The following is a 16,385-nucleotide window of genomic DNA, read 5'->3' as shown; positions in this document are numbered from 1 at the left end:
GTACCATGGTAAACTATGGTACATTTTGTACCATGGGATTTTTGACAAGTACCACGGTAAATGTACGCTGGTAAGGTACCATGGTAAATGTACCACGGTAAGTTTACCATGGTAAATGTACCTTGGTATACCATGGTATACCATGGGATTTTTGACAAATTTACCATGGTACCTTTACCATGGTACATTTTACCATGGTACCTTGTCATGGTACATTTACTATGGTAATTACCATGGTACATTTACTATGGTAATTACCATGGTACATTTTACCATGGTACCTTTACCATGGTACATTTTACCATGGTACCTTGCCATGGTACCTTGCCATGGTACCTTTACCATGGTACATTTACCATGGTACCTGGTCATGGTACATTTACCATGGTAATTACCATGGTACATTTACTATGGTAATTACCATGGTACCTTACCATGATACCTTACATTTTACCAAAGTTTACCATAGTAAGTGTGCCATGCCATTGTACAAGGAGTGGTAGCTGTCAGGTTGGCTCTGTATCATATGCTTGGCAACAGCATCATAGAACATTTTCCTGCACGACTTTGGTTACGTATAAGCTAGGCTTTACGTAAAAAACACAAATGCTTAGATACAATGAATCGTTTTATTTAATTATACAACTCAAGAGGACCAGAATAAAAAATACATATAACCTCAACCAATGACACAAAGGTTATCCATTTTCTACAAAAAAGATAAGCTACATGAATTTATAAGTTCCTCCCTATATGACCAAATATATTCACAACCGTGCAATATTTAAAACAAAAGACAAACCACACATGAACTGGTGCATTAACATAAACATGATATTCTATCAAGTACAGTTGCGGTATCAAGACTATCACAGATGTACATGTTGTGTCCTGTTTGAACTCACTGGCTTAGCTGTTGATATATAAATGTAGTACTTACAGATCGAACTTTTCGCTAACATTCTGATTAAAATCTCCATATATAGCATTAAGTCCGGTCAGACTTATCTTTACGCCGCAGAATTTTGGCTGCATTAGACAATTTTTCCCTCATGAAGCGCCTGATGTCAGCTTCCGCTGCCTCGGGGAAGACCTTGCGTGCTTCAGCTGTGCATAAAAAAACAAAGATTCAGTAACACTGCCCCTTGTAGACATTGACAACTGAATGCAAGGATTAATTAACACAACCATTTTGGTGGTTCATGTATTTATATATATTAGTCACAGATCACATGCGAGTACCACCAACACAAATAGCATGTTTGGGATATCAATGTTACTACAGATAAAATATGTCATAAGGTTAGCGAAAATAGGTAAGAAAGGCAATTGCTAATTACCAATAATTTCCATGACATGGTCACGAGGCAGTGCCGCCTTGACGTTGGCTGCCTTCGTTGAGGATAACCCCGACACGCTGTGTGTCGCCATATATTCCGTAGAGTAAATCCCGTGCATGAGGTCATTCACAAATTTTTGTGCCGAGGTCCGTGAAGATCTCGATTTCACAGATTGAGAGATGATCTGAAAAAAAGTCTCCATGATCTAGTTTCCTTCCCAACATATGACCATTTATGGAACAACGACAAGATTATGTCAACACATAGTAGATATGTATACTATACAAGTCCTGCAGCTAGGAGATGAGTATTATTATTCATAAACATAGCCACACAAGAAAAAAAGTTAAATACGTACCACAGAATCATTTGAGGCAGATTCATCTTCATTGGTTACATCCAATGGTGTTGATGGTTTGGCCGTATTGGCCGCAATAGGCGGTTGACACCTTCGTGCCTGCTCCACTGAGGGCGCTGCCGATCTCACCAGCATCTCTGCTCTTATGCCCAGAATCTCTTGTCTGATGCCTCTCACTTCATTCACCATTGCCTGCATTTGTCGTACTGCTTCAGCACATCTGCATACGTAAATTAATGTTGCATTATTTACTTATTTCGTGATGATATACAATAAATCTGTTACCCTTGCTAATATCCATGTCTGGTTGGTCAAATAACCATTCAATCAATTCCATGCACCATATGAAAGGAAACCCATACTACTGATATATGTGCTATGGTATGAACCAGATTAGACCACAATAATTAGTTCCTTTTCTGAGACAAAATTACTTAAATTATTATGGTAATGCATATATTATGTTTGTAGCATTCAAGGAGTCACCCTACATTAAATAATAGATATTTCAGTAGGTGCATGGCATCAAGTAACCTTTAATTAGCAAGTCTTAATTTCTATTTACCTTTTGCCACAAGGAGTCTCAGTTGAGCGAGATGGGGTCTCAGTTGCAGTTATGGCAGAGTTGTCAATATCCAACTGAAAGATATGAATTTCATTTGCAAAAGCCCAGTTAAAACTAAGTGATTGAAAATGTTTGCAATAAATAAAACAGGTTTTCATGAACCATATTTTAAGAAATATTGATATAGATGTATATGCCTCTGAGAATAAATGATCTACAATAAACAGTTATTCATGTATTTATACATAGGACCACTTGTATGTTAATTCCAAATGTTCACCATATTCCCTATACTAACATAATGAGAAATCTCACTTGTGCATTTTTGTACTTCTGCAAAATACTTTTGCTGGCACTTTGTGCAGTTGATGCCTGCTTGCGTTTTGACTTGGTCTTCGGCTGCAATAAAAAAAAGTAATTAACATATATAATAGCCATTATTGCATATGCACCAGCATTTAAATTGCTTCTTATAAGATTGTTATTACGATAAAGGATACCAAAACACTGATAAAAAGGATAGATAAATAAGCTTATATCAGAAGTAATAATAAGATATAAGATAACTATGAGACTATTTGACCATTTTGTTCAGATTAGTTTAAAAAAAAAATTGGTCGACAATTATTAAAGCTATATACTTTTAATAATGTTTGGAATATTAAATCAACACACTAAATTGTATATTAAATGCAGAATGAACTACAATACATATTTAAAAATGTTAATTAAAATCTGCATAAGAAGATTCCATGGATACCTCATTACCTCGGCCACATGCTCATCATTTCCATCCTCAGATGGCTCCACGTTCTTTGAATTTGGAATTTTTCGCCTTTGGCCTTTTCCACATTTAGATGTAGGTGTGACTGCCACATCCAGAAGGCCTAACTCCGCTTTCTTCCTCACTTCGACCAGTTCTCTCCTATCCTCTATTAAATCGGGATTAAATAGAAAGAACATCAGATAATGCTAGTCGTATGCATATAAGTCATAATTAACTTCCATTTAATAAAGTTGCAACAAGCTTAGCTGCATGAGAACTAGATCTAGGCGATAGGCCTAGTAGATGCATATATATGCATGCATAGGTGTAAATTATTTACGGAAATTACTGCACGAGCACACTGCAGTAAATCAATAGATAGGCCTACATCTAACTGATATAATTAAGTAGGCCTATATACGTTACTGTTATAAGTTACTATTGGTCCAAATAGAACATGATTGTATGTGATTGTCAGTCTTACCTCCGGTTGCCATTATTTTGGCCGAACAAAGTTTAACTTTTCCATTTCGTTCCCTCCATCGCACGACATATTCTTGTGCTTCATTCTGCTCGTCAAATTCTCCCTCAATCCAGGAAAGCTCACCAATGTCGACAGAAAAATCATCAAAGGCAAAAACAGCCAACATTACCATCGTGTTAATATTGATAGTTCTTCAAGTCAGACTACTTTGAACCGCGACCGTTAGTGCTCCGCTGCGAAAGGCCGCCACAATATTTAAAAAGCTCCACTCCGGATAAGCGGTAGGTCCTAAAACTCGGAATCACACGTGATAATTAGCGGTCTAACAGGATCATGCAAAAATGAATATGCAATTTGCAAACTGACTACACTCAATAGCTCTGTGAGTAATGGTCCAAGCGCGAAAAATCAGCATTTGATATTCAATATTCCGTATCGTACCAGATTTCATCGCACATGCGCACACCTGCGACCGGAAACTGGAGTGCGATCCAGAACGAGGATTGCGTCAAGTTGATTGAGAGGAAAGAGCAATGGCGACCTACCTGTAGTTGTTTTTAAGAGTGGGATCGAGAAATGGATCGTGGGAGAAAGATTCCGCCATCTTATAAGTGATATTTATCTGACGAATCACAAGATATTCCTCGGACTACTGAGTTATATCGAAAGCTTCCGAAGTCGGCGAGGACGGAACCGACGTCATCGTCAGATTCTGAAGATGAATTACACGGGTTGCCGCCTGCGTCTGCATCAGACATTTCAGAACAAGAACTTTCAGAACAAGAACAAGTTGTACAATGTCAAATAGAGTAAGTATAAGTGGAAAACAATACTGGAATAAGTTTGATAAGCGATAAGAAAAGGAGCTGAGAGAGAAAAGAAGAATGCAGAATAAGGCTATTCTTCAACTTTGGTGAGACATAAGCGATAATGATTATGTTAACAAGATGTGAATCCTCTTCAAAGCAGCAGTGTTCATAAGCCAGATAGAAAATAATGACCAAGCCAATATAGCCATGGAACCTTGCATTAATACTAATCCTGATATTTCATTTCCAGAATGCTCAACAAGAAGAATATGACGGCGCAGAGCAATATATAGCAGGGGATGGCCACGAACATGGACAGCCTGGCTTTCGTCAGGTTAGTTAATATATATAACTTGTCTGTTATAACAAGTAATGTGTAAAAACGGGTGACTTTTTAGTTTTACTTAGAGAACCATATCAAGGTGTAGCGTGCCGAGGGTGTAAGTGGCCAAATCGTATTGCTGCCACGAAAACTGTAGCGTGCCAAGGGTGTATGTTGTAATTACACACTGCTCTGGGGCCCACACCGTAAACTAAACACAGTATACGGTGTGGGGCCCCTACCCCCCCCCTCCACGGATTTACCGCGCCTGTGCTGCCACCACATACAAATGTATGATCAAACTATCAATATAATTGAAATATATATGGCATCAGCCTCTTGGTAAATATACTGATAACTATAATTCAAAGAACCACTATGGTCACAAACTGAAATATCACTGTACATGCTGCCTCAAGTCTCTCTTTACATTCAATATATCCTCTAGTTGCCTAATTGCTGGTCGCATAAATCTATTACAGTATTCCTCTTATCCCCAAGCTAATTCTTTACATACCACTGCTGATTCCTCTCAATATACCTCCAAAATACAGCTCTCTGACCTAGACCTCCAAGACAAGCTTATTCCCACATTTTACCTTCCTGATACTGCACAAATACTTATAAAAGAAAATAGCAAAGACTCAAAGAAAAGAGTAAAGAGGTGCGCTGCTGCTGCGCTAAGAGGAGAAGGTTACTAAAGAGGTGTGCGGATGCTACGCTAAGGGGAGAGAGGTGCGCAAACGTTGCGCTGAGAGAGTGTTAGAGGTGCGCTGATGCTGCGCTGTCCCCCCAACTCCAACTGGCTTTCTGGCTTGATGTAGGGCCTTTGATAGCCACATCCGAGTGACGCTACCCCTAAACTGACCAATGAGCGAAACTGAAATGAAAGAAACTGTATTCATACACTTTAAAATAGGGCCAAGATGCTCATCATTATCCTTCGAACTACTGGGGAAACTTGCTACATAAAGAAAAAAGATGCATCAACTATTCATAAATATACTGGGGATAAATACTCGAATCCTCTAAATCTTCTCCCGAACTTGCTCCAACTTCTTTCCTCTCCTGGCAGATGTTTACTACGCAATCTCACCCACGCGCCCCCTGCCGTTGTATTTCTTCCTACCATTATGCTAGTTCCCATATGCCGTGCTACTTCTTATCATTCCGCTAGTTCCCCTATGCAAATTCGCAACAAAGGCATGGCATTGATTCAACAGACCCCCACCAACTGCAGCACCTTTCAGCCCTGACCTAAATGGTTATAATTTTTGGTGATTGATCTTAGTTACTGTTGTGCAATTATATAATTGTATAATTGTATAACACTTCTTAACAATATCTATAATGCAAATTGTTATGATCTGTATATGGTATAACAATGATTTTTTGTGTAGCAAGTATTGGATAAATGACAATTATCAGCATAATACCTATTAAAGTGCAATATTTGTTGATGTTTTTTCAGGAGAAGCTGTTTGATGAAAAGCACTTTGACGCCAACAACCCTGTCTTTGAAGGAGCTGATGTTTCAAAGGGACAACTGCTAGCGATGCTGATGGAGGTGTGCCTAAGGCACGGATTATCTGGTGTTGCCATGAAAGACCTTCTCGATTTGTTTAATACCGTCATTCCAGGATGTGTTCCCTCAAGCAAGTGGTACTTGGACAAAGCTTTCTTCAATCTGTCCGACAAGGCAGAGTTGCACTTCTATTGCACGGACTGTGTAGGATACATCGGCAAAGGACCAGACTACCATTGTGAAACTTGCCTGAAGCATTGGCACAAGGAGGAACTTCTCAAATCTGCAAGTTACTTTCTGGTGATGCCTTTAGCCGATCAGCTCAAAAACATCTTGCCACAGTCGGCACTGCGGGGCCACTTTCGACATGATGAGAGTGTAGGAGACATAAACACAGGAAAGCTATACCAAGATCAGGGTGATTTTATTGACAATCCAGATAATGTCACCATATCTTTCAATTGTGACGGCGTTCCCGTTTTCAAATCTTCGCAGTATTCTCTTTGGCCAATACTCTGCACAATAAACGAGCTGTCACTGGACGAAAGAGGCAAATCCATTATGTTGCATAGTTTGTGGTTTGGGCGGCACAAACCCCGGGTCGACACCTATTTCGCTCCGTTCATTGCTGAGCTCCAGAGTTTACATGAGAATGGTGTAGCTTGGATCGATAGTACTGGCCTGCAGAGGAATAGTAGAGTGCATGCACTAGTTTGTGTCTGTGATGCTGTGGCGCGGGCCATGATTCAAAACTTTAAACAGTTTAACGGAAAATATGGATGTGGCTTTTGTTGCCATGAAGGTGAAGTTGTTGACAAGGGAAAGGGGCACACCAGGGTGTATCCTGTACAAGCTGATATTGTACCGTTAAGATCCATGGCGAGCACAGTTGAGTTAGCCGAAAGAGCAACTGAGAGCGGCGAAGCTCAGATGGGTGTAAAAGGGGCGAGTCCTTTGTTTCTGTTACCTTCCTTTGACTTTGTCAAAGGATTTGTACCAGATTACATGCATTCTGTGTGTCTAGGAGTCGTTAGACAGTTTACCAACCTGTGGCTTGATGGCAAGTATAGTGCCGAAGAATATCACCTACTCCCTGACCAAATGAGACAGATTGACAGTGCCCTATGTGAGATCAAGCCCCCAAGTGAAGTCCGGCGAAACCCAAGACCGCTTTTTGAGAGAGCCTTTTGGAAAGCCACTGAATGGAGAGCGTTTCTGTTGTTGTATTCCCCAGTTGTTATGAAAGACTTTCTACCCAGGAGGTTTTACAAACATTGGATGCTACTTGCATTTGCATTACATATTCTTCTCTCCTCCGTGACAACGCAGGATCAGGTCAACTGTGCAGAACTGTGTCTGGTCCAGTTTGTGGCACAGATTCCTCAACTGTATGGCATCGAACACTGCTCATATAACTCTCATTTGCTTGTGCATCTGGCACAGAGTGTGAGGGACTGGGGGTCGTTGTGGGCCAACTCTGCATTTGTATATGAAGATGCAAATGGGAAGTTACTTGATTTGTTCAATGGCACGCAGGCGGTACCTTGTCAGATTTTTAAGTACTTCTTTGCCCAGCAGAGGTTAATTCGTTCAGGAACTGCAGTGTTTGAGGACGCACCAAGACCAGTCAGTGAGCTTTTTTGTCGATTAACCGGTTTGGATTATCTGACGAAGGCAGGAACTGTCATTGCCAGGCACATAGTGATGTTGGGGAAATGTAATTACAGGCAGTTATCTGCGTGTGAAAGAGTTGCACTGGAAAATAGATTCCCATTAAACGATTATCTGCACAATATTCCTTGTCGAATATTCAAACGTTGTGTTGTATGGAAAATGTTACTGACAACCCAAGGCTACGCAGCTGGCTACAAGAGAAACAATTCTGTAATTGCAACAGAAGGAACATATGGGTTGATAGCTTCTTTTGTAGTCTTATCCAAAGTCTGTCAATGCGAACAAGATTGTTCATGCTCTGAGTTGCTTATATATTATTATGAGTTGTCTCCGACGCAAAACCAATTTGTCGTCTATGACGGTGATATCAATGTCAATGTGTCAAAGTTCCTTGTTCAGGTTGAGAACACTGGACGTTTGATGGTGTGCACCTCAAGGGAAGTGAAGGCCAAGTGTACTCTTGTGGAACATGCTAACCGTGTTCACGTTGTAAAAATGCCTGCATTTGAAAGGGACTAAAAATAAGTTTCTCTGTGATAATCTACACTGCTCATTCGTTCATATATAGTTATTCTATAGAGAGTCTTCGGTCAAATTGACAAAACTTTATGTTAGTAAACTTCAGAGTAAATTTTTAACTTATTTTATTAACATATGATTCAACAAATGGTGTACAGGAGTAAACGGTTTAACATTTAAAATGTAATTTATATTATTGATTGTGTTTTGTTCTTACCGTGCCAAATGTTTGCTTCCACTACATTGCAATTTGCAAAAGTGTAAAAGAGAATTTCTAATGAGGAATGTGAAGCCAAACGTATTGTGCACGACTATTTTATAATGTTCATGTCCTTCATATGACTTGTCTCTTAAAGTACACTGATTTTAATCGTACATGAAGCATACATAAGTGGATGATATGTTGGTATCTATAAGTTATCGCACATGAACGTTGATGCTGTTTAAATAAATACATCAATGATCAATTGTACATCTTTATAAAATGTGATTTGCTGTGTCTCCAAAAGTATATTCCTTTTTGAAAGAAAATAAATCATTTATAATTGGATATGCTTGTGTCTTGATGTTATTACACATGTACCGTTGTGCTGTTTAAGAAAATACATTCATAGTAAAAGTTCCATGTAACATGATATTGTGCATTATGGCAGGGACTCTTGTTTAATTTCGACAAACATTCTACATCATGCGTGATATATTATCAGGACTTATATCGACTTTCTGACATATAGATCTAGATCTTCAGATTGTTTTATTCAAGAAACTCTTGGTTTCATTATCTATTTTGTGAAGTAAATCCACGCAGATTATTTCCAAGTGAAGTGTATTCCCTTCGATGTAACATGTCATACACAAAATGGTGTCGAAACTGGCAGCATCCGATTTGTTTTGAATATTTTACATTTCCAACATACCATATGGCATACTGTGGTACATTAAGCCTAAGTACCATGGTACTTAGCGATGTACCATGCTTTACCATGGAACATTATACTCATGTACCATGGTACACGATGGCATCGAGCAATGTACCATGATATACCATGATACAGTAAATTATGTACCATGGTATACCAGGGTACTAAGTTATGTACCATGGTAAAATTTCACATGGGCAGAGACGTCGCAGAACCCGACAAAGTCGTTTGTGATTCATAATATCGTCTGGAGGCGCACACAATATGTTATATGATATAGATATCTATGTATATGATATTATTTAGATATAGAGCTCCAGGACTGTAACGCAAGTGTTGTACACTTCCTTGTTATTTGGATAACCGTTCTGCTGTTGGTGTGATGGCGCATAACACGTCGGACTCTCGTATCTGGTATTTCTACAACGAGACTCGTATTGGGGGTTATCTCAGCCAAGGTTGAGAATGAATTGGGGGGAAGGAACTTTGGCTTTGACTCCCTCAAGAACATGAACCACGACATGGAGGAGAAAGGGATTGTTAGCGGCGAATGTCTCCCGCTTGAGCCCCGCTGAGGGACCACCGCCGGAGGCGGAGGTGCATAAGCGCTGCCCGGCAAAGATCCCTTTCTCCTCCTTGTCGTGGTTCATGTTCTTGAGGGAGTCAAAGCCAAAGTTCCTTCCCCCCAATTCATTCTCAACCTTGGCTGAGATAACCCCCAATACGAGTCTCGTTGTAGAAATACCAGATACGAGAGTCCGACGTGTTATGCGCCATCACACCAACAGCAGAACGGTTATCCAAATAACAAGGAAGTGTACAACACTTGCGTTACAGTCCTGGAGCTCTATATCTAAATAATATCATATAATACATAGATATCTATATCATATAACATATTGTGTGCGCCTCCAGACGATATTATGAATCACAAACGACTTTGTCGGGTTCTGCGACGTCTCTGGTTCTTCCACTTTCACATCAACCTGAAGTCGACTGAACCGCGCGCTGCCTGCGGCCGGCTGCCCGCTGCCGGGCGATGGTGCCTCGCGGCAACCGGCGGCATGTCGCAGTTCATGTACTTCAGCGAGTCAAACCAAAGTTCCTTTCCCCCAATTCCTTCTCAACCATGGCTTAGATAACCCCCACGACAGTCTCGTTGTGGAAATACAAGACACGTCAAAGAACCGACAAGAAACACTTGCGTTACAGTGTGTGTATTCACACACACACATGTGGCGCTCGCACGGTCGAGTCTCATTGGTGGGCCAACGTCTCTGGGCGGGCCAGGCAGAGTAAGGGGAGGAGCTGAGATTCCTCATGACGTCATGAGCACAGATTTCCAAATCAGCGCGCTTGAGCCTCCGTTTTTTCAAAGGCGAGCAGAACAGCTAGTGCTCGTTTTACACCAAACGCAAGTTTTAGCCACTGGGGGACCATAGGCAGGCTAGGGGAACTCATATTTATGTTAGAAAACCTCATAAATTGAGATTTTCATGTCATGGGACCTTTAACCTCCGTTCGTGGAACACCCCACTGCTCTCCAGTCCCCATGTTTTTGTTGTCGGGGGGGGGGGCAGGACATGTTTTTGTTGTTGGTCCTCATCTGCTCTCCAGTCCCCATGTTTTTGTTGTCGGGGGGGGGGGCAGGACATGTTTTTGTTGTTGGTCCTCATCTGCTCTCCAGTCCCCATGTTTTTGTTGTCGGGGGGGGGGGGGGGGGGCAGGACATGTTTTTGTTGTTGGTCCTCATCTGCTCTCCAGTCCCCATGTTTTTGTTGTCGGGGGGGGCAGGACATGTTTTTGTTGTTGGTCCTCATCTGCTCTCCAGTCCCCATGTTTTTGTTGTCGGGGGGGGGGGAGCAGGACATTTTTTGGGTTTGGCAACATTGCATTTTATTTGCATTTTTATTTTGTAAAAGTCAGTTGACTTGAAATTACTGTACTGTACTGTAAGTTATTGCACTCTTCACCGAGCCAAGTCAGTGCAGATGTTTCAGGTAATGTACTGAAACAATTTATATTTTTTTGTCTCATGTTTCAAATAATAACTGCATGCATTTATATGTAATTGGGGGTGGGTGATTTCAGGATAAGGAAAATATTCCAAAAAAAGTGTGTTCTCTAATTTTCTACCGCCTAACCAAAAATTTTTTTAATGCAAGGTTAAGGAACAGACTTTTAGTCAACCTCTTAAAGAATGGTGGGAAGCAATTTCTTTTGCTTATGACATTTGCTTCTGACATTTGTTTTAGTATTTAATATGTGGGGGGCACTGATCTCAAAAAGAAACTGGATAGCGCATCGCATGGTTTCAAAGTGAGGCCACATGCAAATCGTGGCGGCCATTTTGTTGGGACCACTTTCCTGCCTGAGACCAATGATTATGACGGGCGATTAATATTAACAAGAACATGAAAATACACACTGGGAATTTATTTGTTACTTGTTTATTTGTGTAGAGTGGAACAAATAAATTCCCACAGTGTGTATTTTCATGTTCTGGCTTGCAAATATCCATTAAACTTGTGATTATAAATACAGTTATTGAAATAAAGTTATTGAAAGCTACCAATGGGCCAGGTTCTAATCATCAACACTAATAAAATACGATAGAGGAACAAGTTTCAATATTTGTATTCAAGCAAACACAAGCTCTATAACAAGGTTTATGAAAACTTGAAATTACTATAAGGCTTAATATGCAAATTCATTAAATATCTTATCTATAATATTCATCGCCCGTCATAATCATTGGTCTCAAGCAGGAAAGTGGTCCCAACAAAATGGCCGCCACGATTTGCGTGTGGCCTCACTCTGAAACTGTCAGAAACCATGGGATGTGCTATCCAGTTTCTTTTTGAGATCAGTGGTGGGGGTGGCAGGACATGTTTTTGTTGTCGGGGGGGGGGGGGGGGGGGGGGGGGGGGGGGGGGGTTATAGCATTTTATTTTAATGTTAAGTCAGTTGACTTGAAATTACTGTACTGTAATTAATGCACTCTTCAATCTTTATTTTGAACAGAAAAAGTGTAATAAAAATACAGTTTACAAAGCACAACAATATAATGTCTTTAGTGGTAGTACTAACCTGGTCTTGACCAGCCCCTCGTTCTACACTATCGTTTCGTACAAGGATACAAGGATGTTTATTTGTCACACGCATATGATTACTAATGTAAAGAATGCAGGGAAATTGTCAGTTCCTGTCAGAGTACAGTACAGAGGGACTGGACATTCAGGTATTGAAAAACGATTGTTTACTGGAGGTGTTTACATTCAAAAAGACTGGATCAGCCCTTGACTGATAGCCTGTAGTATTATTGCGCTGCCTCACTCTGTTAGCTGACTGGCCAGGTCATGAATTCTCCTGGAGGAATCCAGGTCAATGGCTGAAATCCCAGACGTAGCTACGAAGGGAGAAGATAATCGAGCGGAATTGCGTAGGAAGGCTTTGGCCAGGCTATGGTAGTACAGAAATTAAGGTGAGATAACAGTTACATGGTCAGAAAACTGTTTAACTACAGATGAGGGTGGATAATATTCATAATCCACTCTTTGGTCTCCACTTGGTTTTATACACACACTTGTTTGCCCCGCCTTGAGGGGCGGCGACAAGAGGTCCTAACATGCTGTCAAAAAGTGAGGTTTGGTTTACATGTGTGTTTCCACAGTTTCAAGTGCACATGATCAAACTGATTTTTTTCTGAACCTAGTGATGTCACTTTTACCCCTCTATGTTGACAGGAAAGCAGGGTCCTCAGAATGATTGGCCCTACCTGGAGTCTTAAAAAGGTCACAAATGCAAGACTGTGAGTGTGTGTGTGTGTGTGTGTGTGTGTGTGTGTTCGTGCACGTGTTGAGAATTAGACCTACGCTCTCTGTCCATGGGGCTGAAACACCCTGTCAAAATGAAGTGAACTTTGCTCTCCAATATTCATCGCGAACGTGATATGTAGGCCTATGTTGTATTTTGGAGAGAGTGAGAGAGAGCGAGGTATAAAACTCTTTATATGTAGGCCCAGGGCTGTAGTGGAGGGTAAACGCATGGAAACGCCGTTTACGCACCTCTGGAATTTAGGAAATAGCGTTTACGCACCTCTAAGTGGCGTTTACGCACCTCAAAGTGCCTTGTCTTGCGTTATTTCTTGAAGAAAGTGGTCCAATCCTTGGTCGCTTTTAACTCACTTTATTTGTTAAAGTAGGCATGTTTCGGTATGGTAACTATGAAGCTTAAGGGAGGGAATTGTATCTAACGCGTGTGAGGGACAATATCGTGAGCTTCAAGCCCCGGGCTTAAGCCCGGTTCTCTCCGCGGTTACCTATAGTCTCTGTCCTCTCCACTTCAAATCACGCGCTATATGCCCGTCAAGTGGGCGTGGCCTATGTGACGTAATGGCTCCGCCCCTGTCTAAAGGTGCTGCCATCTGGGGCTGGAGTAGTTATTGCAGCTTAAGGCGAGGCAGGTGAATACGATTTTTTTTTTAACTTACAGATATCTTTATGAAACTTTACCGGTTGATTAGCCACATGATTAGAAGAAGAAAATGCATTGGAAGTTTTCTGTAATTGTATGTTAAGATATGCTAATTAGGCTATATCTAATAAAATATGCGCAAATATGCATACATTTTGAAACGAAGAATCGGACCATTGGAAAAAGCCAGGCTCAAAATTATTTTTTCATGTTGTTGCTATATTAAATATAAAAATATTTACAGAGGGGATTATGGATATCTCCTTTCGTTATCCAGTTAATCAGAAAATACTGCCAATGCCTTAAAAATATGTATTGCCGCCCTATTTTTATGGATAAAATGTCATGTAAATCAGGCCAAGAATGATATATCAACATATCCCACTGTAAATATCTTCATATAGTAGCTGAGAATAAGATTCTAAAGTTTGGTGTATGTAGGTGCTACAGATTCCTTGCTTGGCGTGTGAGGAAAAACTCATTTTGAGAAAACGGCCTTTAAAGATTTTTATGGCAAAACTAAAGACGATTACATAACAAAACTCAAACATTACACAGCATAGTTCCCCCAAATTAATGTGCAATCTACATCTCCATGCCAGCACCATATGTAGGGCCCTCCTCTATCTCCTGCTGGTGTCTTTTCACTTTTCTGGCTGTGCTTACACTTTTACGTTTCCGCTTTGCACTTGCGGAATGGACACTATTGGCTTTTGATATTCGGACCATGTCATCAACTTTCATCCGATTGACAGTAACCACTGTACTCTGAAGCCACAACTTCTCCATCACAGCCAGCATAGCAGAGGCACCCTCATTAAAAGTAGAAATGGCCATACTGGCTGCAGCCTCAACCCTGGTTTTCCCCACAAAGACTGTCTTTGGACATCGGGCCCATATTACCGAATTGAGGCATTCGTTGGCATTCTGAGTGCCTCCATGCTGCATGCGTGTGAGCAGGCTGTCACTGGACATCCGGTGATACACAGGGATGAGTTTCTGACCCACCTCTCGTGATAAAGATTTGCCTGCATGAAGCCGATGGCTGTCTGGATTTTCTCCATTCTCCTCTGCTCTCCTGTACCAACACCAGGTTGGACTACATCTAGTGTGCATTGGAGTGTCATCACTGGACATGCAGTGGAGGAGACCTGCCCATATTTGTACCTTCATTACATCGACTGACCCTTGGTTATTTAAAATAGCTCCCCTGTAAAAGTTCTGCAAGGCTTTGCATTTCTTGGCAGTGAGCTTACCCTGACCTTTGCCCCCTAACTGAGTGCCTTAGCACTCAGATTCCTCAGAGCTGTGCCCATGCGCTTGTGCGCGTGATTTATGCACTCAAGCTTGGTTATTTCATGTCCAGGGTATGGGTTGAGTTCAACCACCTGCCTGAATGCTGCACTGTCCCCATCCGACAGCATCTCTGTGTAGCGCAGTTGATGTTGGGAGACAGACCTGGCCCACATCCTCTTGGCTGCCTCCTGCTCCATGGCCTTACTTGACCCTGAGAACGTTTTTGCAGTCTACATGGGTCTCCTTCCAGCTTTCAAACTCTTCCTGTGTCATTTTACCATCTCGCCTAGCACTCTCTCTCAGGGTACAGGCGTGGCAGTAGGAGGATAGCACCTCAAAGTCCAATACCAGTCCAGTGAGGATGTCGATGCACACGCCAATGCCGTGGCGGGACGTGAAACCTCTCTTCTGCCATGTACCATCAAACGACACACTGATGTTGATTATGGCATTCTCATCCTCCCTTATTATGTCAGCCACATCGGGATCAATCTCGGAGTATGCCTCCCTGATCTGGTCCCTGGTTCTCTGCATTGACTCCAGACCTCTCTCGATTTCTGCCACTAAAATGATATGTATAATGTTATCACTACCATTTCTGGTTATTTTCATTTAGTCTGATTTTATGATTTTTTGATGAAATGCCACTTCATTTGTTTTTATTATATACTCACACAAAGACTTGCCATAGCCTACCTGTCACTGTCTTATCGTGTCTCTGGAAAGTTTTGAGACACAAGCCAGGAATCCCCAAAATCTTGCTTATCTTTTTGAGCGCTGCATACCCCAATCCTAATTCGTGAGCTAAAAGCACCATCCTGATATTTACATCAAATGCGACGTCACCTCTAGTCTCCTGGGGCCTCATGTACTAAGACTTGCGTGGATTTCATACTGAAACTTGGCGTACGCCAAAACCCAGAAACTGTCTTACGCACAAATAAATTCAGATGTATCAAAGTGTGCGAACGCATGGATCCAATCACGTTTCTTTTGTACATCTCAATCAACGTGGAATTGAGCGCACATGCCGAGGTGCCAAACTCCTCCCTGTCCACGCCCTCATTTAAATATGCAATTTCATTTAAATAGGCCTCTGGACCTGAGATTCACCTCTTAATCCGATCACCTGGCACCATGAACAGAGGCAAAAAACGAAACTTCACGGAGTCCGAGCTCGAGATTTTGCTCCACGAGGTAGAAATGCGCAAGCATATGCTATTTGGAACCCTGTCAACAGGGATAAATGCAAAACAAAAGAGAAGTGAGTGGGAGCGTGTTTGCGAGGCCGTCAAGGCAGTGGGGTCTCAGCAGCGCACACACACAAAAAA

At 41.4% G+C, this 16,385-nt stretch overlaps 2 protein-coding genes across 2 annotated transcripts; one reads left to right on the top strand and one right to left on the bottom strand.

Moving 5' to 3' along the window:
• Positions 1 to 491: 491 nt before the first annotated feature.
• LOC132464930 (BEN domain-containing protein 6-like) lies at positions 492 to 4,304 on the bottom strand. The gene is made up of 7 exons (XM_060061567.1): positions 3,514 to 4,304; positions 3,032 to 3,195; positions 2,579 to 2,662; positions 2,264 to 2,337; positions 1,699 to 1,918; positions 1,341 to 1,524; positions 492 to 1,107 (listed from the first exon to the last, which is right to left on the bottom strand). Exons 1-7 carry the CDS (start codon positions 3,683 to 3,685, stop codon positions 989 to 991), a joined length of 1,017 nt encoding a protein of 338 aa, XP_059917550.1. The 5' UTR covers positions 3,686 to 4,304; the 3' UTR covers positions 492 to 988.
• Positions 4,305 to 4,360: 56 nt separating this feature from the next.
• On the top strand, positions 4,361 to 8,477 carry LOC132464919 (uncharacterized). The gene is made up of 2 exons (XM_060061556.1): positions 4,361 to 4,656; positions 6,116 to 8,477. The coding sequence occupies exon 2, from the start codon at positions 6,200 to 6,202 to the stop codon at positions 8,360 to 8,362; it is 2,163 nt and encodes a 720-aa protein (XP_059917539.1). The 5' UTR covers positions 4,361 to 4,656; positions 6,116 to 6,199; the 3' UTR covers positions 8,363 to 8,477.
• Positions 8,478 to 16,385: the final 7,908 nt, after the last annotated feature.

The sequence above is a fragment of the Gadus macrocephalus genome, chromosome 1 (assembly GCF_031168955.1).
Source record: "Gadus macrocephalus chromosome 1, ASM3116895v1".
NCBI lineage: Eukaryota > Metazoa > Chordata > Actinopteri > Gadiformes > Gadidae > Gadus > Gadus macrocephalus.
The sequence above is the reverse complement of the archived record's forward strand: the minus strand, read 5'-3'. Positions and strand labels throughout refer to the sequence as shown.

Coding starts and splice junctions, on each gene's coding strand:
- LOC132464930 (XM_060061567.1), bottom strand. CDS start 3,685: ATGGTAATGTTGGCTGTTTTTGCCTTTGATGATTTTTCTGTCGACATT. Junction 3,196..3,513: donor CAAAATAATGGCAACCGGAG/GTAAGACTGACA, acceptor CCGATTTAATAG/AGGATAGGAGAGAACTGGTC. Junction 2,663..3,031: donor ATGATGAGCATGTGGCCGAG/GTAATGAGGTAT, acceptor TTTTTATTGCAG/CCGAAGACCAAGTCAAAACG.
- LOC132464919 (XM_060061556.1), top strand. CDS start 6,200: ATGCTGATGGAGGTGTGCCTAAGGCACGGATTATCTGGTGTTGCCATG.